The sequence below is a fragment of the Convolutriloba macropyga genome, chromosome 1 (genome assembly GCF_964194025.1).
Source record: "Convolutriloba macropyga chromosome 1, txConMacr16.3, whole genome shotgun sequence".
NCBI lineage: Eukaryota > Metazoa > Xenacoelomorpha > Acoela > Convolutidae > Convolutriloba > Convolutriloba macropyga.
In genome coordinates, this window is record NC_134468.1 from 31,319,441 (window position 1) to 31,345,763 (window position 26,323).

General features: G+C 36.1%; 1 protein-coding gene across 1 annotated transcript in view; it reads left to right on the plus strand.

The window, feature by feature from the left end:
- Nucleotides 1-26,323, plus strand: part of LOC142338286 (uncharacterized) — a 263,519-nt gene that overhangs the window by 173,541 nt on the left and 63,655 nt on the right. Inside the window, exons 12-13 of the mRNA XM_075388005.1 lie at nt 4,527-4,556; nt 4,819-4,836. Of these exons, the coding sequence (XP_075244120.1) occupies nt 4,527-4,556; nt 4,819-4,836 (48 nt within the window). The remainder of the gene's footprint in view (nt 1-4,526; nt 4,557-4,818; nt 4,837-26,323) is intronic.

The following is a 26,323-nucleotide window of genomic DNA, read 5'->3' on the forward strand; positions in this document are numbered from 1 at the left end:
TATTTCGTTAAGATTTTTGTTAAGACCATATGACGTCACAACCACTTCAAATCTGCCTTTTGTTCATTCGTTCATGCAATTTCAACTGAAGTGCGCGACGTCATTTTTCGCTCATAGTGGAGTCAATTTTTTTGTTTATTCGCGTGATTAAGTTTTTGGTCACACGTGATATACCTCGCTCTCAGAAATGACTTTGAGATTGACTTTTATTTTTTTTAATTCAAAGAGATAAGGTCGAGTGAATTATGTGTGTCACTCTAAATGAAGGTTATTTGAGAGCACCTTATAGAGGCAGCAGTAACTTATACAGATTCCTAATCAGAATATAACATCTCAGCTTTCAATAAAAAGAGTAATTTTTTGGTCCGTCTTTTTTTATTTCTTTTTTTAAACTGCAGATCTACGAAGCTATTACGGCTATTTTCTGGCAATCTGCCAGCTATTTTTCTTGTCTTTGTCTACATTCCAAAGTGTTTTTTGGCCGTTGCTTCATTGTATGTTGAATTCATGTCACCAACTAGATAGCTAGAGCAGTGGAAATAGAATTGTCAACAGATTTTTTGGAATTAAACTTTGCAATATTGAATTAATTTGGCCTTTGGTTTCCTAAGATCTATAATAGTTAGCAGAGTAAACTGCAAAATCACTGCTGATTTGAAATTAAGATGCTTCGTCTTAATCGAAGATCCTTCTTCTTAAAAAACCAAAGATAGTAAGAGCGGAGTGCTATTGAAAATTGTGTATTTAGCGATTTCTTCGCTTCTTCTAAGTTATATTGTTGAAAGCGATTTTGTTACTCATCTTACTCGTCTTTTGTTTATACTGCTAATGACAACATCTGCTCATCTTTCTCCCTTTTTGGAATACATGAACTTTTGTTTTTTTTTTATGCTTTTTTGTTTCAAAACAAATTGAAAATTACTTTTTTAAAACCGTCAATTCATATGACAGTTCAAGATTCTTTTTAAGAATATCTTGTTTTTTTGTAACACTGACGCAGATACACAGATTCAAGATGAAATCTGTGTATATAATTGTTTTTGCTTACTTTTAAACCAAAAAAACAGGAATTTGTCAAAGATCATTTTTAATTGTAAGTTTGTTTTGGTGTAGGAAATCGTTTTCGGAATTAGTTTTCGTCTTTTTGTGCTATTCTGTTCCAGTTGATCTTTTTGCCAGTGAACACACCACAACTTTTTGTTACTACTTGATTTATAACCAGTGAAACACCGACAATTCGAAGCGCATAGGTGCTAAATTACTGAGAACTCATTTTTACGAATAATTACCTTAAATATTTTTTAAGCCACGTTAAAACCGTCTGTATAATTAGTGTTGCTCTGATGTCAGCATTCATCGGAGAGTTTTTGGAAATCACGTTATAAATTCAGTTTTTTTTGGGAGAAGAAAAGTATTTGTCCAAAATTGAAAGAAAATAAGTTTTCAAAAATACTCTTTTTTTTCGTCTGAGATAAACAAGTATTGTCACCTTCTTTTGATGACTATCAAAAAGCTGCAAATGAAAATCATTTTTATTAACCAATAAAGTTTAGATGGTGGAAAACATTCGGCGCAGGTCCATAAAATTTATCAGACGTTAGATTCGTTAGTTGTTATTTTTTACTTTTACAAAGAATTTATTTGCAAAGTTTGATTTTCTAGCACGACAGCCCGGCCCGGAACGAAATCTTTTTGAATTTCAGCAAATTTTGTAGCAAGCCAGGGACCTTCGTCGAGGTTCATTTTGATTTTTTCAATTTTGCGAATAAGAGTGATTTTCGGAATCAATCAATTTTATTTCTTTTGCCGATAATTTCTTGAACAACATTTGTCTTCAGTTAGTTAATATATCGCCTCATCAAAGGTTTCTTCAACCGTTTAAAAATTGAAAGGGTTTCGATTTTACACCTCATTGATGTTTTTGCTACATACTTTTTTGGTACAGTTTCCTTAAACTGTAAAGTTTAGGTTCAAATGGGCAATCCTCAAATTGTAAATAGACTCTGATTAAAAATCAGAAATATAATGGAGCAAAAAATTCAGATTTAATAAAGTGACCACTTTTTTTGCTTTTTTCTGGCATTTTAAATCAACGGAAGCGTTTTCTTCTCCATTTTTTTTCTGGTTGGGGTGCTTTGGATGTTAGTAGAATGTCGTAAGGCATAAAAGTGCAGTTCCAGAAACCTGAGTTGCTGGAGTTTAATAAAAGGACGAAAAGTTATTGATTTTTCGTCTAACTTCGCTATTTTGTTTTGATTGTGAGCTATTAGTTGCAGTATCTTCTGCTTTGATAACATGCAAACAATTATCGTTGCTCCACGGACTCCCTATGCTGTATTTAGCCAGACCATGGTGAATTGTAGACTAGTTTTTTTTTCAAACTGATTTGTTTTTGTTGTTGTGAAAACGTGTAGGAAGTCACTTTTCTTTTGATGTGTTGCCTTGCGTTTTGAATATCGTCAATCCGCTGGGTAAAGATGAAGATTATTTGCTGAACGCGACCATTAGGCAATGGTACATTTTATTTGTTAGTTGATTGATGCTCTTACGGAGTGAAAAACTGAAGCGTTTTTCGGAAACTTATTGTCTTCCAAAAAAATTCGCCTCTTTTTTTCATGAGTTTGTTTTTCATTTCAAGACATTATTGAAAAATATCTGCTCAGTGAATCTTTCAATTGTTTCAAAGGTTAAGGATACTCTTGAAACGGACACAATTGTTTTTTTTTCAATAAAAGTAGAAACCTACAGAAAGCAGTAGTTAATGGAGTTAACAAAAACTTAATTTTGTTCTTAGTTTCGTTATACATCAATGGAATAACTATAATCTCCTTTTGATAATTTATTGGATGGTAGATAGACAGTTACGAAGCGTCTTTGAAGTTTTTTTTGTAATTTTTTCATTGAAGTTGAAAGATATTGTTGAATAACTAATGAATTTCACATGCTTCACCTTTTTGGAAAAATTTTGAGTGATGTGTGCAATCGCCTCCATAGTTTATTGTATTCACTTTTGTGATTTTCAGCGATTGAAATTTTATAGTTAGAGGTAATCAACAAGAAGATGTTAAAAAATAGGTGCCATAAAATAGGATTTATCATTTTCTCTAATTTATGGAATCTTTCAGTCCAGTTCTTTGCAGAAAAATTGTTTGAAAAGTTCAAGATATAAAAATAAATGGTCTTCAGTTTAAATGTATTGAATTACCATTTATTGTACTTGTGGTTTTTCAAAATTCTGAACTAAACAAGCGATTAAAAAATCCAATAGTCGTTTCTTATGACGAAATATTTGTCTTCAGGGCATTATGAATTAAAAGCGCGTTGTTTTCGAAATACGGGCTAATTTTACAATTTGTTATAGCATCTCAACTGATCGTGATAACATGTTGTTTAAGGTTAACGTTTGAATTTTTGTACATCGCACAGTAGTAGGCTATCCCTCTTGTTCCAATCGGAATTAAAAGTTTGAATGTTTTGGAAAATTGTTCTTTAATTTTGGAAAAACTGTTTGTTTAGTTCTGTTAAGTATTCATTTTTGATGTTCTGTGAACAATTCTTTTGTACTTTCTTTGCAAAAACTTTTTAAAATCTTTATTTATTAGCTCAGTGCCCGTTGAACATTAAAAATCAGGCCATCTATCATCAAAATGAAGTCAAAAAATCTTCAAAAGTTATTCGAATTACAAAGTTTTAATTGAAGTGTCTATTTCACAGTAATGCTATACAACTTCCTATGTTTTGAGAAGGCTTTTTCTTTTGTCGAGAGTCCACATGAAAGAGTCTATTGACTATTCTGCAACATTGTTGTAAGAATAACCTGGCCTAGAAATACAATAATGACGTAAATGACGAAGTACATCTTAACATCTAGATGCTCGTCTCTTACTTCTATTTTGCTCTTTCTTGCTTTCCTCCTTTCTTGTGATAGTTGTATACCTCAAAGTGCGCTAGAAATTTGGACCGACAGGAAAAAATGAGGAATTAGCCGACTCTTATTACTGAATGGCAGACAAATTGGATTGGTCAAAATATCACTTCAGTTCGTTCAGCCATTACGAGTGGTGTGCGGTGGTCTGTTTGTTGGCTTTTTTTTTCTTAGTTGTCGGCTGAAACTCTTATTTCCTGATTGTCGGCTAAATGCCGTGTCGACCAATTTGGCAACCGCCACCTCAAAGGATACCCATTGATTAATTACAACAGCACTTGATTGAATTTTGAAGAAGAGGCCGCGGGCTAATTATTTACTTCAACATTTGCAGCACAATAACAAACAATAGTACAGGGTCGAATTCTGTTCAAATTTTGAGAGATCTTATTATGTTCAGGTGGGTCTTGTAGTACTATTCACAGAGATGAATTCATTTTTATTTTCTCTGTAGAATACACGATACCTTAGACGGTGCTATATTTCTCATTTCGTTTCAGAAAACCTTATTCAACGTTTGAATAGAAACTATTAACGGTTATTTTAATTCATTGTATTTCAAGTCATTTATTAACTAATAATTACATTTTTTGTTGATTAGCGTCACTGGGAGCAACCACATTATTACCAGGTTTGTTTACAAAGGCATGGTTATTAAGTTGGAGTGATTATCAATTTCTAGCACAGATATAAACCGTATAAGTTACAAAGTGAGGAAATGTTTGGCAATTTCGGTTTTCAAAATTGTTATTTTTATGCTTAAATGGTGGATGTATAACTTCACGAATGGATCTGAAAATCTGGTTTATAGAGATAATTGGTTAAATATTATTTAACTGAGTTATAACTTGTGGTACTATCGGTGTCGTAGTTTAAGCTAATCAGGTTTTTAGATGAGTGGAAAGCCCATGGTATGTTGTAACTTGATATTTAATAAAGTTATCGCATTTGGGAACTGCTTATCACCCCCTCCCAACCCACCTCCCTCTGATGAACAAATTTATTTTTCCCACAGTTGTTTCGGGTGAACATTTTGGAGGGAAGTTACCTGTTCCTAAATGCAAAACGTGATAGTGAACCTAGAGTAACGTGATAACTGAGTAGCCAGCCAGCCAGTCAGCGGCATATTAATCGGAATTTCTGAACTTTGATTTCCGCCTGAAAATTAAAACAAAATTTGGCAAGCAACCGCCCTTATCAAAGATCAGAAGAAAATAACAACAAACTATTTTCAACGAGGTGTAGTTGAAAAAACAACTAATTACTGAGCAAATATTTTCGTGTTTGCACCGCCGGATTTGATTATATTGGTAAACATTGTTTTTTTTATTAATTCCAAGTTATTATATTTCCCAATTTGATGTTTTCTGATTGGAGTCAAGGTTCAGAAAATCCGAGCTTTCAGTGAAACCTGTCTTATAAAGTGTTTCTACATTGTTTGATTTCAGTTGAAACCTAATTGTGCTTAAAGAATCTTCTTTTTTGGTTTGTCTAAAATATGGCTGATATTTAGAGACCATAGTTTGTATTTAAAATGCCACAAACTATATTAAATCGTTTATAGTGCAGGCGTGCTGCTGTTTGTGATTTGAGTTGGCGGCTACTATTTAGTTTGATTTTGATTATCGATTTTGCTTTTCGGCCATTGCTGGTCGCAGTTTTGTTGTTATTTTCGCTCCCTAGTTGAACTGCAGCGTCTAAGCTGCTAGATATTGCTAGAGAATATTGACGTCTAATTTCACCTTTCGGATTGTTATATATCTAGACTCATACCTAGTGGTCAAACTTGTGAGCAGCAGAATTACTTTCATAAATTGTCTGATATTAGGATCCCAGTGATACGAAACTTACTAGCCTTTATGAGAAACATAATAAAACACGTCTAATCATGTCAAAATCTTTCCATGTTACATATGGCAAGAAGACATCAAGTTTTGTACGAACTTGCAAGATCTTTGCATAGGTAGAAACAAGATCTTTCCGAGATAACAATAAAAGATTGCGCTAGGAATACATGACGTGATGAGATCTTGTCAAGAACTTACCAAGATATTCCAAGAAATTTTGGCATATCACGATCTTGGCGAGGTATTTATTTCAAGTTTTGCTAGATTCATCAAGATCTTGCATGACATGGAAAGGTGTAATGAGTTTCATTTCACTGGGATAGATCAACCAGATAAAAAACTTTTACGATAATAGAAATTTGACAAAAAATCTATTGACCCATTGCTCCAGTTTCAATGTAGCGAGCTAATAGAAACAACAGCAGATTTTGCCAGACAGTATTAGATATTCTTTTTAGGACGTTTCATGTGCAATAATGTTGATGTTCTAAAATCAGTACATTTACTTAACTGCAGTTACAATTACCACAAAATAATTTTTATGGCGTACTTATTTGTCTACCGTTACCGTCGAATAAAAGGTACAAATTGGTATCGTGTTGAGATGTTTTGTTGAACTGCGTGTAGTGACATTTCCGCCCATTTAGGGTTCCTGAGTCCTTACCGGAAGCTAACGGCCTCCCAGTCCAGCTACTCAGGTGTACCATCAGTCCCTACAGGCAATCAATCACCGATTCTACTTGATCAAAATCCCCTTTTGCTCTTCCGGACATCTCTTGTTTTAGTCACTCTCTTACTCACATATCAACTTGTCCCTATTTCAAATTGAAGAAACAAACACAGACAAATGTACTTCTTAATCACATCTCACTCCCACCACACAATACGATTATACGGTTTTATTTCGTTATGTTATTATTATATAAACAAAATGGATTTAGGATTGGTAACATTTTATGTTTTTGTTAATATGATAACTGCTATCAAAGAGCTTAAGAGATAAGACAAACAGCGAAATCAAATGAAAACAACAAGCATTACTTACGACCAAAACTTAATGTCTATCCATTTTCTTAAAACTTAATGACAAAGTCAAAATAGCATCAGATAAAAATAAACCAAACCAATTGACTTGTTTTTAACCAGAAATGATATGGGACTTTCCTTTATTGAGAATAATTAACAACTAGACAGACAGGAAAAAGGGGAAAAGATAGAAAATACTTTTACAGTTTTTGAAAACAATTATTTCAAAGTCATGAAAGAAATTAGCTGTCAACTGAAATTATTCAAAGGCTTCATTTCCACCTTCAAACAAAACCATCGAGACTTGTCACTTTCCAAAATCTCATTTAATTTAGCGCTTTGAAACCGTGATAATCTTTTCAATCATTATGCTTCAAAATTCCCGAAAGAAAACAGAAGTTAATTATGCTCTTTGAGGGTCGATTACGTTTTCTGGGAGTTGTCAATGGTGACAATCGAAACCATTGATGGCCAAGGTTTCACGCAGTTGAACTTTTTCTTGATGGACTAATTTTTGTCTTCATTGATTTTTTTTCTAAATTTTGCAATGTTTAGCTGGGTACAATTAATAAATAAAACTGTTTTTTTTTAAGAACTGCAGAATCTATTTTATTGGATCAGAACGGAGTTTCTTAGGTCTATATTGTAATAATAGAGATATTGTAAATAAGTTTTCTTTTTTGGTTTTTTTCATGAAATTGTTTAAGCACTTCACCAAATTCAGAAGTGAAAAAGGTGAAAATTTTTCAAAAACTGTAAACCTCAGATCTGGAGAATTCAAAAAAGTAAAATATCTCTAAAACAATCGACGCGATTGTAAAAAGATTTCCAATGATACCAGATTTTGGAATGTCTCGAAATGATATCGCTCCGCCTAAATTGCAACTCGACCTCAACAAGAAAAGGTCGGGCAGGCGGAAAGTTCATAACCCGCAAATTAATCAGAAGAGTCAGAACGCACTCACACAAACAAAGACACCTACACTTGACACAGTGTGTCACATAAAAGTTGATTTGAGCCCCAGCCCTTGTTTTTCCTGGGTGGTGACCAGTCTTGAAACACATAATCCGTCTGGTGCCTTGAGGCGAAGAGAGATTACGCAATAGCTGACTGGTGTTTCTGGTGGCTGAAAGTGTTCAAACAGCGTGACTAGAACACGTGTTTATGGATACAATAAAGGGACTGGAAAGTGAAATCTGTCACCTTGTGCCTGGAAACGACCACCATTTATGACGCAATAAATTATCCCACCAACAGCCTCAAATCTTTTCATCTTGTCCACTGGCCATGACCAATCTCTGGCCATAATTTCAATAGCCGTGAATCACATTTTATAACACCACATCTTGTCTTTTTCGTCATTTTGGAAATTTCTCAAATCCTGTTAATTATTGGGGAAAGTTTGTTGACTACCATATGGAAACATAAATGTACTCTTGTGCAGCTGTAGTCAAACATTTATCTACTGCGTAGATGTACAATTTCGGTCGACACTGATTTTTTTTAATCAAAGTGTGGACTGGAATAAAAAACTCTTTTTGCTCGAATTGAAAGCAAAATGTCAACTTGCCTGAACCTGGTTTACGATTTCGGACTTTCCGTTTGCTTTGCAAGACCGAATACCGATATCAAATAACGAACAGGAAATTGAAATGTGAAGATTATTTCCTATCCCAGGTCCCCCCCCCCCCCCTTATCGATCCCTGCTGATTGTCTAATCCAGATGGTGCCTTCAATATGGCAAGAGTATTGTTTTGAGGCAATAAATCCGATCCGTCAAATCAATTCCCGTTCAATCATAATTCCATCACGTGATTAAATGAGGATTGAGTGTAACTAACGGTAATCGCTACCCGCGTGTGAATAGGGCGGAAGCGCTGCCATACTATAATAGCACAATTAAAAGGCCTAAGTGACAAGGCGAGTAGATAAAAAGACATACGTCTATCTTTATCTTCATGCCACGTTCCCCTATTGTGTACGTACTGTATGAAGTATGTCGTCGTCTACTTATATGTGCATATTCGCGCTTGCTTGCAGAGAGATAGAGACACGTCGAGCCAGCCAGGCAGTCTGTAAGAAATGCGAGATTAGCCATGAATGAATAATATGTGCCATTTAGCCATTTTATAGACGCTGCTCTATCCATACTTTTGTAGCTTACTTTAAAACGGTTTCCTTTCCCCCTATTGTTCCCCGAGACGTCTTCAGAATAATTCAATTAAAAACACCCCCGCAATCACCAGTTGGTGAAATAATAACCATCACCCGTCCTATTTATATGCGTTCATGTTGATAGATGCAGGACGCAATGGCACTAATATAGCCTCAGGTTTGGGCAACGGGTGCACCAAAGTCGATCGGCAAACAACAACAATTCACCAAAATGCGCGTTTTCCATTGTATCTTTTGGCACCACTTTTTTGCACAGTTGCAAGCTTTGAATTGTCGAATTCAGCGAATCAGTTGCATGGAAGGGAAAAAATATGCACTGAAATTCTCAAACTTGTGAAACAGAAAATTTCAAAAAAAATTCTGGGCTTTTTTTAAAGGTAGTCCAATCAATTTCAAACAAAACATGTTTCGCAAATGATTATACTGTGGTCCTAATGTCACCGATTATCCTTAGTGGATGATTTAACTTGTGCAGGTTTTCACTAAACTGATTCGATCAAGGAACAGACTTTCTGCCCTTAGCTTTATTTTGATACCAATTAAACTGCAGATAAAAACACTTCCCATAAAATGTTAATTAATCTATATTCCTCTTGGTTTTGAGAGGAATTGTTTGACTTTGAGTTGAGCCAGCTTAAAGTCAACTAGTCGTTGCACCATAAAATCAGACTTGAATTGCCTCGGTCATCTTTGTTTTGCTTTGTAAATACATGCGACTTACAAGAAGCTTTGCAGAATAGGGTTACTCATTAATTTCTATCTGGTTTTTGAATTTGAATGTAACTCGATTCGGAAAAATTAGGAAAATCCGCTTTATTAATGGAAACTATGCTACAAATTATTTGACCTGTTTTCCACAAAATAACGTAAACGAAATCCGAAGGGCAAAAGCAGCCGAGCTCATTTCATGTCTGCCTTTGCGGGGAAATGTTTGTTTCATCATTTACATATTTTGTTTTATTTCGTTTGGTGCTCAGCACCTAAGAGCTTATTGGCTGTCTTTTATCATTCAATGCAACTATTCAAATCATTAAAATTTGGAAATATTGGTTATGTTATATAATTAGTATCTCATTTCTTTTTTTTGTAACTCCGCTGGTGAAGTTTTTGCAGTTTCCGCTGGTAAAATTTTTGTTTGAATTGGAATTGTTTTTTGTTTTTTATCCAGATCAAAAAACCTTTTTAAAATAAAATGAAAGTTTAGAAGCGCTGCTTGTTAGAACAGAAATATTTTCATAGTTACTAGTATGGTTGCAAAATAAAATACAACGTTAATAATATTTTTTTTTTGCTTTTTTATGTCAAATTTTAATCTGGAAATGGAGAGAAAGGCAAACAAAAAAACTGTTTCGGAGACTGATCTCGATATGAACTTTTTGGTTTTGATCAAAATTGTTTGCAACAATTAAAACCGTTCTTGTCTGAGCAAATGAGCAAATGTCCAATTTTCACAACGGTGTTCGCATTGGAAAAAATAATTCTCTTTGGTGTATGTCCTCTTTGATCTCTAAAGATTTTGAACAAAAAACGTAAGCTACAATATGTGTTTTGTAGCGCTTCTTTTCCGACTTTTTCAGAAACAAGACTACTTCTTGTACTTTGACCTTTTTGAGAAATTTTAATGGCTATTTTTTCTCAAAAACTCCGGATTGTGAACGACACTTAAATAATTTCTATCCAAATGTAGGTTGAGACCTATAGAGAATAGCAATAAAACAGGGGGTTACTTGGCAATAATTTTTTTGTATGCGTGACTGAGAAAGGACTGTTTTGGAGAAGTATAGAGAATTGTAGTTTGAAAGAGTTTTTCTGTCTCTCCTGGCTAATTTTTCCCTTTTACCTGATCTAGACTGGAGATTAATTTGTTTGCCCTGTACTAATTTGACTGATGAATTAACTTTTAGTTTCCTTATTCCCGGATTGACAAAAAGTTTTAATCATAGAACTTTCATATTATGGACCATTGACTTCATAAATCAAAAAAGTTTTAAGAGATTGGTAAGACTATAACTTTCCCATAAATGAAAGTTCTATGACTAAAACTTTTCCATAAATGGAAGTTTCATGACTACAACTTCTTCATAATATGGAAGTTCTATGGATACTACTTCTCCATAACAACAGAAAGGAGGCATTTAAAGAGTCTTGGTTTTTTCGTGAGTCCTCATGAGCTTCTTAAACTACAAGGGAAAACAGTTTTGACTGTTTTTCTTGCAGAATAAGCAAAAATGGAGGCTCTTTTTTTCCAAGACATGAAATATAGCTAAAATCTAAAATCCCGGATAAGCCAGGAACATTATAGCACATCATAGAAGAAAGAAACAACGCACAATTAAAATATAGCACATGGGAGAAGGTGCCTGTAAGGGCACAAAGGGATGGACATTTAACAAAAAATCGGTTTTTTTTTAAAAAAAAAAAATTTAGCCCCCAAAACTTAAACGAAGACGCCAAACAAAAAAAGCCGGTGCCTTACAATCCTTATGGATAGAAGGCACTGCCAAAACAGTATGGGTAACATTGAACAACTAATTGACCCAGAAGGTCCCATTATATTTTTTAAAAAAAATTGACTTTTTGAGAAACTCTTGACGAAATTGCAGAACTTGAACTTATACATCAATTATAGGAAATTTTCTTATTCCATAGCCAACGTTAGCCTAACACACGATTGTCATGTCAATTTGAGCAACCAAAGCCCAGTAGTAAAGAAATGAGAGCAATTTTTACATAAAAAACGGACGAAAAATCTGCGTTTCCGAACTACACGCTTTTTTATGTATCAAATTTTAAGCTTTGACCCAGAAGAAAAATCTCTGGGTGTTTTACCATCCTTATAGATAGGAGGCATCGCCAAAATAGTATGGGTAGTATTGAACAACTAATTGACCCAGAAAGTCCCATTATATTTTTTAAATAAAATTGACTTTTTGAGAAACTCTTGACGAAATTGCAGAACTTGAACTTATACATCAATTATGGAAAATTTTCTTATTCCATAGCCAACTTTAGCCTAACACACGATTGTCATGTCAATTTGAGCAACCAAAGCCCAGTAGTAAAGAAATGAGAGCAATTTTTACATAAAAAACGGACGAAAAATCTGCGTTTCCGAACTACACGCTTTTTTATGTATCAAGTTTTAAGCTTTGACCCAGAAGAAAAATCTCTGGGTGTTTTACCATCCCTATAGATAGGAGGCATCGCCAAAATAGAATGGGTAGTATTGAACAGCTCATTGAGACAAAAGGTCCTATTATATTTTTTGAATAAGATTGACTTTTTGAGAAACTCTTGACGAAATTGCAGAACTTGAACTTATACATCAATTATGGAAAATTTTCTTATTCCACAGCCAACGTTAGCCTAACACACGATTGTCATGTCAATTTGAGCAACCAAAGCCCAGTAGTAAAGAAATGAGAGCAATTTTTACATAAAAAACGGACGAAAAATCTGCGTTTCAGAACTACGCGCTTTTTTATGTATCAAATTTTAAGCTTTGACCCAGAAGAAAAATCTCTGGGTGTTTTACCATCCTTATGGATAGGAGGCATCGCCAAAATAGTATGGGTAGTATTGAACAGCTCATTGAGACAAAAGGTCCTATTACACTTTTTGAATAAGATTGACTTTTTGAGAAACTCTTGACGAAATTGCAGAACTTGAACTTATACATCAATTATGGGAAATTTTCTTATTCCACAGCCAACGTTAGCCTAACACACGATTGTCACGTCAATTTGAGCAACCAAAGCCCAGTAGTAAAGAAATGAGAACAACTTTTACATAAAAAACGGTCGAAAAATCTGCGTTTCCGAACTACACACTTTTTTATGTATCAAAATTTAAGCTTTGACCCAGAAGAAAAATCTCTGGGTGTTTTACCATCCTTATGGACAGTAGGCATCGCCACAATAGTATGGGTAGAATTGAATAGCTCATTGAGACAAAAGGTCCTATTATATTTTTTAAATAAGATTGACTTTTTGAGAAACATTTGACGAAATCGCAAAACTTGATGTTATATACCACTTCTGGCAAATTTTCTTGATTCATGGCCAACCTTAGCCTAACGCACGCTTGTTGAATCAATTTGAATAGCCTAGACTCAGTAGTAAAAAAATGAGACTACTTTTTACATAAAAAACGTTAGAAAAATTCGCGTTTCCGACCTTCACCTGTTTTATGTAAGAATTTTTGAAGTATTGAACCAAACGAAAAATCTCGGGTAGTTATAGAATCTGTATTGATAGGAGACACTACCAAAACAGTATGGGTAGTATTAAAGAGCTCATTGAGCCAAAAGGTCCTATTATATTTTTTGAATAAGATTGACTTTTTGAGAAACATTTGACGAAATCGCAAAACTTGATGTTATATACCACTTCTGGCAAATTTTCTTGATTCATGGCCAACGTTAGCCTAACGCACGCTTGTTAAATCAATTTGAATAGCCTAGACTCAGTAGTAAAAAAATGAGACTACTTTTTACATAAAAAACGTTAGAAAAATTCGCGTTTCCGACCTTCACCTGTTTTATGTAAGAATTTTTGAAGTATTGAACCAAACGAAAAATCTCGGGTAGTTATAACATCTGTATGGATAGGAGACACTATCAAAACATTATGGGTAGTATTAAAGAGCTCATTGAGCCAAAAGGTCCTATTATATTTTTTAAATAAGATTGACTTTTTGAGAAACATTTGACGAAATCGCAAAACTTGATGTTATATACCACTTCTGGCAAATTTTCTTGATTCATGGCCAACGTTAGCCTAACGCACGCTTTTTAAATCAATTTGAATAGCCTAGACTCAGTAGTAAAAAAATGAGACTACTTTTTACATAAAAAACGTTAGAAAAATTCGCGTTTCCGACCTTCACCTGTTTTATGTAAGAATTTTTGAAGTATTGAACCAAACGAAAAATCTCGGGTAGTTATAACATCTATATGGATAGGAGACACTACCAAAACAGTATGGGAAACATAGAACAACTAATTGACTCAGCAGCTCCTATTACATTTTTTAAATACGATTGGCTTTTTGGGAAACATTTGACGAAATCGCAAAACTTGACTTTATATAAAAATTATGCAAAATTTTCTTGATTCATGGCCAATTCTAGCCTAACGCACGCTTGTTATCTCAATTTAAATAGCCTAGACTCAGAAGTAAAGAAATGAGACTAATTTTTACATAAAAAACGATCGAAAAATTAGCGTTTCCGACCTACACCTGTTTTGTGTAACAATTTTTTAAGCATTGGCCCAAAAGAAAAATATCGGGTTGCTATAACATCCTTATGGATAGGAGGCACTGCCAAAACAGTACGGGTAACATTGAAGAACTCCTTGAGCCAGAAGGTCCTATTAAATTTATTAAATACGATAGACTTTTTGAGAAACAATTGACGAAATCGCAAAATTTGATGTTATATATAATTTCTTGAGAATTTTCTTGACTCATGGCCAACGTTAGCCTATTGAACGCTTGTTATATCGCTTTGAGCAGCCTCGACTCAGTAGTAAAGAAATGAGACTAAATTTTACAAAAAAAAACGATCGAAAAATTAGCGTTTCCGACCTACAAAGGTTTTGTGTAACCATTTTTTAAGCAATGGCCCAAAAGAAAAATATCGGATTGTTAAAAACTCCTTATTGATAGGAGGCACTGCCAAAACAGTATGGGTAACATTGAACAACTCCTTGAGCCAGAAGGTCCTATTAAACTTTTCAAATACGATTGACATTTTGAAACAATGGACGAAATCGCAAAACTTGATGTTATATATCACTTATGGGAATTTTTCTTGATTCATAGCCAACTTTAGTCAAACGCATGCTTGTTATATCGCTTTGAGCAGCCTAGACTTAGTAGTCGAGAAAAAAGAAGGCATTTTAAACAGAAAACAGACGATATTTTTGCGTTTCCGAACTTTACTTTTCTAATGCAGCATTTTTTCAAGCATTGAAACCTAAGCAAAAATTTTTGATTTGATGCAATCCATATGGATAGGGCAGACTAAAAAAATAGTATGAGCAACATTCAACAACTCCTTGACCCATGGGGGTACATCAAATTTTGAAAAACGAGACGACTTTAGAGAAACAATTGACGAAATTGCAAAACTTGACTTTATATAACACTAATATCCATTTTTTTACATCAAACCCACCATTAGCCCAACACACGTTTTTCTTATCACTTTTAGTTGCCTAAGCCCAATAGTCTAGAAATAAGAAGGCAATTAACATAAAAAACAGACGAAATTTTTGCGTTTCCGAACTTCAACTTTCTATGTAAAAATTTTTCAAGTATTGAACCAATAGCAAAAGTTTTTGATTTATTACAAACCATATGAATGTGAGACACCACTAAAAGAATAAAAAGAGCATGAGCAACATTCAACAACTCCTTGACCCACAGGGTCATCATAATTTAAAAAAAGACGAGTTTTGAGAAACATTTGACGAAATTGGAAAACTCAACTTTAGATATCACAAATTGCAAAATTCTTCACATCATAGCAAATGATAGCCTAACGAACATTTTTTTACCACTTTGAACTGGCTAGAACCAAAAGTCAAGAAATCAGAACAAAATTTAAAACAGACGAAAATTATGCGTTTCTGATCTTTACATTTCTAATGTACTACTTTTTGAAGTCTTGACCTCGAATCAAAACTTTCCAAGTTATTACATTCCATATAGAAATGAGCCTATATTAAGGTCTACTGAAGGACAGAATTAGCTTATTATATTGCCTCAATTAGCACAGACCTAAGATTCTGGTAAAAACAAAAGCTTGTCAAAAAGAAGACAATTCAATTTTTGCAAAATTTTTCAACTGAAAAAAAATTGAGTTATTATTGAGTCTCAAAATTGTATTCAATCGCTCAAAACTTCTACCACTTGTTCGCAGTCCCCACAGATCGACTTTTCAGCATCAACAAAGAACCTGGGGACATAACTTCGACAGACACAGCACAATGCAAAATTGTTGTTGGATAAAATTTCGTCAACATCCTCACGGCAAATAGGGCACGTCGGTCTCTCATTGCACAAGAACTGACTGGAGAAACTTTCGAGCCACTCTTTAATACAACTCTTGCATCCAACATGCTCAATTAGATAGCTTTTGTGCAAAACAAAAACATTATCTCCCACATCCTCCAAACAGAAGGGGCAGATGGGGTTACTTGAAGGCATTCTGGCAATCAATGGATTGACAATTCAAACATCTGAAGAAAAGAAATCTTTCCTGTTTAGTAGCAATTAGAATTTTCTGAGTTGCTTTTGAGGGACAGTAGTAACTCTGGGCAAAAAAGCGCAATACAAGCAACAAGAAAACAAAAAGTTCAACAAAAATTTGGATTTAGCAAAGGGAAAATTGTGATTGAACTTCTTTAAAAAAAAATGTACCAAAAGTTATTCAATCAAAACATATTATACAAATCGACAAAAATGTTATAGTTTAAAGTCACATTTGAAGTCAAAAGACTGACTAATTAATTTTTCCACAGTTCGGGCAACAAACTTTTGAATCTTTTACAGCACAGTCATCGCAGATCACATCACAGCATTGAGCGCAAAATGAAAAACCCATGTCATGCAAAAACCGATCTGAACAACTTCCACAAATAATCGCTATAGCTGGCCTTGGATTATTGGAATTCGCAGCCAGAAAGTGTCGAACAAAGAGGTACTTCTCCGCAAACTTCTGCCACCAATCATTTCCAGCTCTTTCGTTTTTTGTCCAACTCGGAGGCATCGAGACCCCTGACCTCAGACCCATCTTATACGCTGCTTCTTTAACATCTTGCACAGACTTTGCGTAGAGGACTACGTCGATCAGCAACTTGTTAATCAAACTACGCGGAAGTACGCAGGGCCTTCCTTGCTTTAAGTCAACTTTTGACACGTGGCGTCTTAATGTCGACCTTGGAACACCATGTTTCTTTGCGGCCTTCAGCAACGGAATCCCTTTGGATCTTACATCTTCAACAGCGGCATTTAAATCAGAAATGGAATATTTCTCAGTTGTTTTTCGAATGTATTTTTGAGGCATTTGACACTGAAGAAACAAAAAAAGAAATGAGATTTTACCAAAAAAAGAAACACTGAAAAGTCAAACATAAAAGCAACAACTTTTTCAATTTCTTCAAACTATGAGTTCAAAATTTTCTACTAAGGCTCAATCATGTTCAAAGATATTCACCAAAGGTACCAAAACAAGTTTTTCATTTACAGTTAATGGCAAGAGCTTTTCAACAATAGCATCCTGACTAATAGTCTGTACATTTTCCAATTTTCTGACTTCATAAAAACTGTAAACGTCAGCCGTTGATTGAGAAGGTTTGTGCTTTTTTTCTATTTGGTAGAGCACAACAGAAGCAAAATCTTGTTTGTCGATTGTAAAGAACAATCGAATTTGACACAATTTTTTCTCGCCGTTACAGACAAAAGAAATGAACGAGTTTCTACACGACGAATGAGAAAGGGAATCAAGGGTAAAATTCTCCAGCTTTTGCGTGGAATAAAATTGAGCAGAAAGATCTTTGAGATCAGAGGGGATTTCATGCCAGCAAACAGCCCGTTGTTTGAAAGATTTTCTCTCCCTAAGAGACAGACACAAGTCGTATAGCGTGTCTTTTCGAGGATTTTCGCAGCAAGAATTCTTGTTCCTTATATATCGGTCCACCAAAACTTTCAGATGACACACTGTCCCAGTGAACTTGCAACGTAGGAGGTAATTTGCCGATTCAAACATGATGGCAGAGGTGCACCATAAAGGTCCCAAGCACCTAACCTGCCACGCTAAATGATTGAGAGAATGAATATTCGCAGAAAATACTTTGTCTGAGTGGGCTTCCGCAGTTAGAAGGTGGAACCGTTCAATGAGATTTTCAGCCACGCGGCAGTGCTCAGAAGAAAATAAAAGCAAACGGGTGGAATAGCTCAACAAATGAAACCTCTCGTACAAACTTTCGTTAACGAAACTCCTGAAAACTGCTGGTCCCACATATAAAAGCCAAACTTTTAACTCGTTTGCTTTGAAAAACTCCAATTCATCAAGACTTCGGACCGATCTCTTGAAATCAGAAGTCAATTGAAGAGTGGCACTGTTTTCGCGAATTTTGTTGAGATCAGATTTTGTCGATTTATCTCTAATAAGAAACAGAAGAGCACGTGTAACACCCAGCAGCACCTGATGCATGTAATCAACAGGAGCAGTGAGAGGTATATTTTCGATTAATGTGGACACCGCTGAAGGCCCTTTGACACCTCTAAAAGAATCCACAGCTTGTTCCTGTATTAAGCGTATGTAGGCTTCATGTTCTGCCGCCGTTCGCATCTTGTTCCTCTGGTTAGGATAATATAAACCTTTCTTGCCATCTCCTATTGGTTTGCTTTTTATCAAACAGAGCGTACAGCCAAAATAGGCATTGAATTGTTGCATATTAAGTATGGATGCTTTCGCGGGCAAATCCGCCACTAATAATTTGATTACAAAATTGACTTCCCAAAGAGTACCGTTCCATTCAATTGACGACTCACTTTGCAGAGTTTCTTTAATTTGGCTAAAAAAAACATTCCAGTCAGGTTTACCTCGACCGAGCCATAATTTTGCAAGAATAATGTTTGCAAACTTGCATCGTAAAACCGGAGGAAAATTAAGAATACCAAGCCATAGGGGCCACAATGATCGCTTTTTTGAATTGATAATCCTAACACCATCGGAATTCATTGACAACGAAACTGTTATTTTATTGTTCGAATCAAAAAACGGCGGGATATTTACATCTTTCAGAGGGCACCGGGAAGAATTGTACTCATATATTGAATTGAGATTCCTCTTAAGAACAAGTAAAATGTCTGATTTAAAATCTAATGTAATTAACTCGCCTTCACCACATGATAGAGTGGTCTTCAAGGCCAATTTCACGGTCTCATCAGCTTTTCGTTTCATTGACTTTAGCGAGGGAACGTAGCTTTCGGGAAATGCAGTCCGCATTAGTTTTATCCAATCGGAAGCTTCAGCGTCTGACGTACCATGACGGGCAATAATTTCATTCACGCAGATCGCAAAGTTCTGCTGCGAAAATGTGCAGCTTCGTTCATTAGCAGAATCACGAGCATCTTCTGAGGACGAATCTGAGACATGATCATTGATTGCGCTCAACGAGAAACTGGGAGCCTTTTTTTCTACACTGTTGTTAGGCGAGGACACAAAATTGCTTATTTGTTGAAAATCAGCCAACGAAGAACTTGTTTCACCAGAAGAGGTATCATCCTGTGATAGATCAAAATCTGATGAACTACTGCTCTCCGCAAAGTTGCGCATTTCCAATTTTGGTCTGGGTGATTTCTTGCGACGTTTCGACCGGAGAACTGATTGTCGTCTTCGCCGGATACGAGAACTGAGCAGAACAAGTCTAGGCCTGGAGTCGCGTTGCCTCTCAGCCAAAGACACTTTAGTCTGATGTCTATTGACATGAACACAGAGACAGTCCTGGTTCCCTTCTCCGAAGAAATCATTACCATAACTAACTGTTATTTCATCATTTTTTTCAATAGGGCAAAGTATCTCCAACTGGATACATCGTCGGGAATTGACTTCTTTCAGAACGAAACGACAGTTAGGTTTACAAGAGTGGTTGGCAAAGCGAGTAGGGCCTAACATGACTCGATCAAACTTACAGGCGTCCGTCTTTCTGAAAATTGATATGTCTTTGAAGCTCGCCAATGACTCACTTGGAATTTTTTCAATAAATCCAACTATTGATGGCAGAATTTGTAACGGTCTTGACTTCCTAGTTTGAAAGCTTTTCTCACCTACGTAAAACAAACCATATCCACCAAACCGGTCCCGTTTGAAAGAAAAATTGTTTGCCAGTGCAGTCTGATAGGCGTCACGTAACAAACCATCGAATTCGAGAAGTGCAAAATTTCTACCCAATGCTTCTCTGTATTCATCTGCCGAAAGTATCTGTACCAACGGTTCAACCGGATGGTTATTAACCTCAATAATTTCTTTAGTGACATGCGCATCAGCCTGCGCAAGGCTAAAGCACTTCAACATTTCTTTAAAAAAAGATAATGATATCCATTATTCTATCTAAAAAAAGCGCAGCTCACCATATACGAAAAACAATTATACTAGTTCAAAATTTCCGTGTGATAAATGGCGCATGAAAAAACCAAAATTCTTCCCATGCCTATCAAAAACAGCACAGCATTAGTAGTTTGTATTTACTATCATCAGATTTCAACACCGAACTACAAAACGCAAAGAGAACAGAACAAGTGCAAAATCATTATATAGCAGCTATTACCGTTGAACAGGAAGTACATTAACAAATAGTTGAACCTCGCTGAAGTTTGAGTTTAATATCCAAGCCCATTTGATTAGCTGCATGGCGAGCGTCTTTGTATGCTGCTTCCGGGAATTTGGGATATTTTCTTCGCACAACAAGTTCAAACTTTGCACGTTCATCTTCAGGCACCGGAGTTCGAATGTCTTTGCGACGCCGATGAGCCCCAATGATGAGTGATTGCAGCTTGCATTGCTCGCCCTTACCATACATTGCGCATCCCAGGTGACGCCCAAACTTGGCAGCACTGCTACCGGCTGGAACTTGCATTAAGTTAATCCCCTCGTGCATGACTGGCAGATAAACAGTCGTATTGTCGGCAGACGGTAGTTCACCTGTCTTTTGATATGTCACGAGAGCGAAAAACTCTTCATCATTGGCTCTTTCCTCTTGCCGCAATTTTTTCAAGCTCATTTTGTGCTCATCAACCATTCTAGAGAGATTACGTTTGAAGGCTTTAAAATCTTCATTTTTAACATTATCTTGCTCTTGTTTATTCAAAATTGAACTTTGGAAATCACTGCTGGTTTCAGTTTCGTCATCACTTGATTCCATTTGGTCTTCAGCTTCACTCTCAGATAGAACATTTGAAACAATTTTGGTACGTTTCTTCAATACTATTTGATCTTCCTCAGATGAACTTTCGCAGCTGGACATTTCTAACATGAAAACAAACCAAATTTTTTAAAGTTACCTAAGTGCATTTAGATTGTCAAACATTGCTTTTTGTAATAAAGGTCAAACAAACAAACTGGTTCTCATTTAATTGCAATAAAAAAGCAAATCGAGCGAAAGGTTGAATTGAATTTTGTCAACACAGCTCACGGATGAAACGCATGAAGAAATGATAGATATCAACAACAGTTACAACAATCTATACAAACATCAAAGTTCAGAGGCAAAACGAAACACCGAATAGCACCAAATATGCTTTTGCCAAAAAACGGAACGCAAATTAGAAAAATGTAGCTTGCTATAAAGTTGGCGATATTAAAAGTAGGACAATGTTTTGGTGATGACCATCATAGAGAGTGCTGTTGTTTCATTTCGGCCCCGTATTGATTGGCACCTGCAACAGCACGGCTTACGGCTTCGTCAGTATCGTCTGAATAATTTCTAGTCACACACTCAACAAAAAGCTCTTCAAGAACTGCATCGCAAGGTCCACGGCTATTTCGCCTGTTGACTTTTACACCAATACGCTCTTTAGCGAGCATACAGTTCTTCTCACTCCCAAAAATTTCGGCAGCAATTGTTCTGCCAAACACAGACGGCCCATCTTCAGTTGGTTTGAACCTCATCAAGTCATTTCCGTTAAACATCAAAGGATCGCCGCTGACACGATTGGCTTTGATCGCATTTTTCAACCTTTTCAAGCTATCAGGTTTGTCACCATCTCCCAAAACTTCGAGAAGCTTCTTTCTAAGAATAGCATTTTCTTTCATTAGTTTTCTAGTGTGCTCCTCCTGAGCGTCCAGCACCTCATTAAACTTGCTTGTCACGAAATCCATTACATCTTTCATTGAGTATTCTCCTTGAGCTGTGTCCGCATTAGAATTTGGAGCATCATTGCATGGCGTTGAGCAACTTGATTTTGCCAGATTGATATAGGGACTCTCATAATCCTTTTCGGCCAACAAGACGTCCTTGGAAAAATGAATGCTCCTCTTTACCGGGTTTTGAATTGACTTTCGCTTCTTTTCTTTACTCTCTTTAGGTTCCTCATTCTCTTTGTCTCTAGGCAGCAATACAAACCCTCCGTTACTATAGTTACTCGGTACCTTATCTTTTCAAACAAAAAAGATTTATAAGAACGAAGCCTATATCGCTGGATGCATGACAGAAGCAAAAGTCGAGGTTTAGGAAGATTACAAACGAGAACACCAACCAGCCCAACAGAACAACGTAACTTACTCGAATTCTTCTGCTGCTGCTTGTGAAGGCTGAGCTTCATTAATGGTGCAGTTTTGAAGGCTCGTTTCACTGAAGTACAAAAGGAAAAATTTTCTTATGCAAGAGTTTTGAATAGCAATTAATGTAAACAGGGGCAAAACATGAAAAGTCTTCAATAAAAGAGAAGCAATTACTTAGGCAAGCGTGAATCCAAGCAAAAAGGCACGAAATTTGAGCCTGGATTGAATAAAATTATAAAAATTTAAATACCTAGATTTTCAAAGTTAAATGACTTCTAAGAAACTGGAAATTGTAGGAAAGTGATATTAACTCGAAAAGTGTGTACTAACGCTATGGAACTTATATCCGACAAACTTTTGTTTGCGTTCGCAACCTTCACTGACACATCACGGACGAAACTGTCAACTTCTTTGACTGACATCATTTTGACAAATGATGCCTTGAATCTACCCGATGACGTTGCTTTGAAGTACAGCTTTCGGCCTCTGACCATGGACAATTTGTCAGCCAGCGAAATGTCCGGCCAAAACGGACTGTTGTGAGTCAGCACAAAAGGATGGCAATCGTATTTCTTATAGAAGACCCACCGAAGCCCTTTTGCTCTTTTCTCATCCCCTGGTGAGTTGTACAGACAGCTTTTAGTTGGAAAATTGCCTTTGGTGGACCTTGGACCAGTTAAGATTAAATCATCGGCTTTATCCGCAATCGACATAGTTCTTCTAAAATTTTTGGACAAATTGGTCGCACCGTTGGAGTAAAAATAGAACAAAAAGTAACAAAGTCTGACACGTTTTATCTGTACGGCAAACAAAAACGATACAAAGCTAAGCTCCCCTAAAAACGTTTTGGTTGTAAGAAAACTTAAACCTAAAGCCGATAAAATCAACATTCGCAAAGGCAAAAAAGTTAAGATGAAAGTTGTTGCAAACAAATTGGAGGACAATCAGATAGATTCCGAGAAATCGAATCGAAATTGCCAACAACTGTTTAGAACAATTTTCAGTTTCCAAAAGATTGTAGCTCAGACACTTCCATATATACTCGAATTGATAATTTGAGATTAGGAACATCGGAAGCTTTTGGGTGAGACTGAATAAAGACTGAAGTATCCACTAGCTATTGGGTGGAACCATATTAAATTAAAGATTATGAATTTCGGAAGGTATTTTTTCAGAATCATCCCCCAACTATCGGGTGAACGAGTGAACCAGTGACATCAAAACAAGCGTTTTTAATGATGTGAGTTTATGAACTCCCCAGCTTTCGGGTGAGACTGAATAAAGATTGAAGTATCCCCCAACTATCGGGTGGAACCAGATTAAATTAAAGATCATGAATTTTAGGTATTTTTTCAGAATCATCCCCCAACTATCGGGTGGACGAGTGAACCAGTGACATCAAAAAAGCCTTTTTAATTATGTGAGTTTATGATCTCCCCAGCTTTCGGGTGAGACTGAATAAAGATTGAAGTATCCCCCAACTATCGGGTGGAACCAGATTAAATTAAAGATTATGAATTTCAGGTATTTTTTCAGAATCATCCCCCAACTATCGGGTGGACGAGTGAACCAGTGACATCAAAACAAGCCTTTTTAATTATGTGAGTTTATGATCTCCCCAGCTTTCGGGTGAGACTGAATAAAGATTGAAGTATCCCCCAACTATCGGGTGGAACCAGATTAAATTAAAGATTATGAATTTCAGGTATTTTTTCAGAATCATCCCCCAACTATCGGGTGGACGAGTGAACCAGTGACATCAAAACAAGCCTTTTTAATTTTGTGAGTTTATGATCTCCCCAGCTTTCGGGTGAGACTGAATAAAGATTGAAGTATCCCCCAACTATCGGGTGGAACCAGATTAAATTAAAGATTATGAATTTTAGAAGGTATTTTTTCAGAATCATCCCCCAACTATCGGGTGGACGAGTGAGCCAGTGACATCAAAACAAGCCTTTTTAATTATGTGAGTTTGTGATCTCCCCAGCTTTCGGGTGAGACTGAATAAAGATTGAAGTATCCCCCAACTATCGGGTGGAACCAGATTAAATTAAAGATTATGAATTTCAGAAGGTATTTTTTCAGAATCATCCCCCAACTATCGGGTGGACGAGTGAACTAGTGGCATCAAAACAGGCCCTTTTAATTATGTGAGTTTATGATCTCCCCAGCTTTCGGGTGAGACTGAATAAAGATTGGATTTATCCCCCAACTATCGGGTGGAAATAGGACTTACAAACTTACTTACGAGTGAACCAACAAAATATATCAGTTGTGCTTCTAACAAAGACCGCAAAGATTTAAACATTAAAAACGCTCTCGCAGTTGTTATAGTCAGACGGTTATTAAGAAGAAAACCAGAAAATAACAAGCTTTTATTCTCAGACTTGCGAAACAGGGCTCAAAGTTAATATAAACTTGTCCAATTGCAACAATAATTTAATTTACATTGGGCAAAGATAAATCAACCAGATCAGGCCTAGCATCAGGAGCACTATCAAACTCCCGAACAAGATCACATCCTGCTTGTTTATACCACCAGTCTTTCATGTGTACTGTATCGGGTAGAAAATCTTCATCAAAAGAAAAGTTGCGAAAATGATGTTTAAGTTTATTATCGGCAAGTCGGTTGTTGAGGGCTCTGATGATGTCGAAACCTGCATTTACAGATGACAAGCGATTAATTATCTGCCAAACTATCAATCGAACACCATAGTTATTGCAAAAGTTCCTGATCTGAGTGAATTGTCCAATAACACTTCTCATTTCCCCCTTGTACTGTATTGGGTCACTAGGTTTTGCCAGAAGATTGTTACCTCCTAACATCAACATACAAATGTCTTGTTTCTTGATAAGCTCCTTCTTTTGCAGCCAGTAATTTACGTGTGCACCGCCTTGTGCCTCGATCGTAAAGTTATCAGGGAACTGGAAAACGTCGGCAATTCTTTTGAGGTGCGAGTCCCCAATTATTAGTACTTTTGACATTGTTATCTGGAAAACAAGACTATTAACTTGATCTCTTTTTAGCTAGCGTACTCATGGTACACACGACTGAATCATTGCATCAAAGCATATTACGACGTCTTTCTAACTCCCTTATGATAGATGGTTTACAAAACAAGCAGCAGATATAAAAAAAAGACCACACTTCTTTTGACGATTTTTTCTCCTAACCTACCTAATTTATAGCCCTTAGGCGCCACCTCGACCCGTGTGGCTGGGACCTTGCTAAGACCTAAAAAAATAACATTATAAATTGAACATTTGTGAAATTCGGAGTTCAAAAAGTGACCAGACCTGGCCGTCATCCGCTTCTGGGGTCAAAATGGGGTCAAATTCCCAGGCCAATTTCTCTAAAACGGCTGAACAAAAAAAACGCCCTTAGTAAAGTTTGTAGCACTGCTTGAGATACGCATCATATTAATAAATGAGCCCAATCGGTTCATTCTTCAAGGAGTTATAGCAAAAACAAGGTACCGTACCAAATTACCCAAATGACCCATTTCGGGTCCTGTTTCGCGTTATAAATGTTATAAATATCAACTGTTATAAATAATAACAAGCTATAACTATAACCAGGGCACCAGGACAATATACCTGGTCTATGGGACCAGTTTGGGTGACCCAATCTGATAGTTTTCACATCTTCCCAAGTGAATAACCTGATTCTAAGCATAAAATCAGGGGGTTGGGGGGGTCACTTGCAGAGTGAAAATTGACCCCCTAGATCTCGGAAAACCCTATACAAAATATATATGGGGAGATTCCCCATTACAAGTGGAGTTCAACGGGCCTATTCCTGCAGTCAAAGTCAATATTTTCACCATTTCACAAGTAGAAACGCGAAACGTACCAGTCACTAAAACTTCAAAATGACCGTACATATCGAGGTCAATTTCTCGAAAACGGCTGAAAGAAACAAAACGCCATTTACAGGGATTCAAGCTCGGCTCACGCTGAGTTCAAATCAACCAACAAATCAAAAATCGGTTCACTCTAGTAGGAGATATTCTAACATAAAAGTACCGTACCAAATGACCAAAATGACCTATTTCG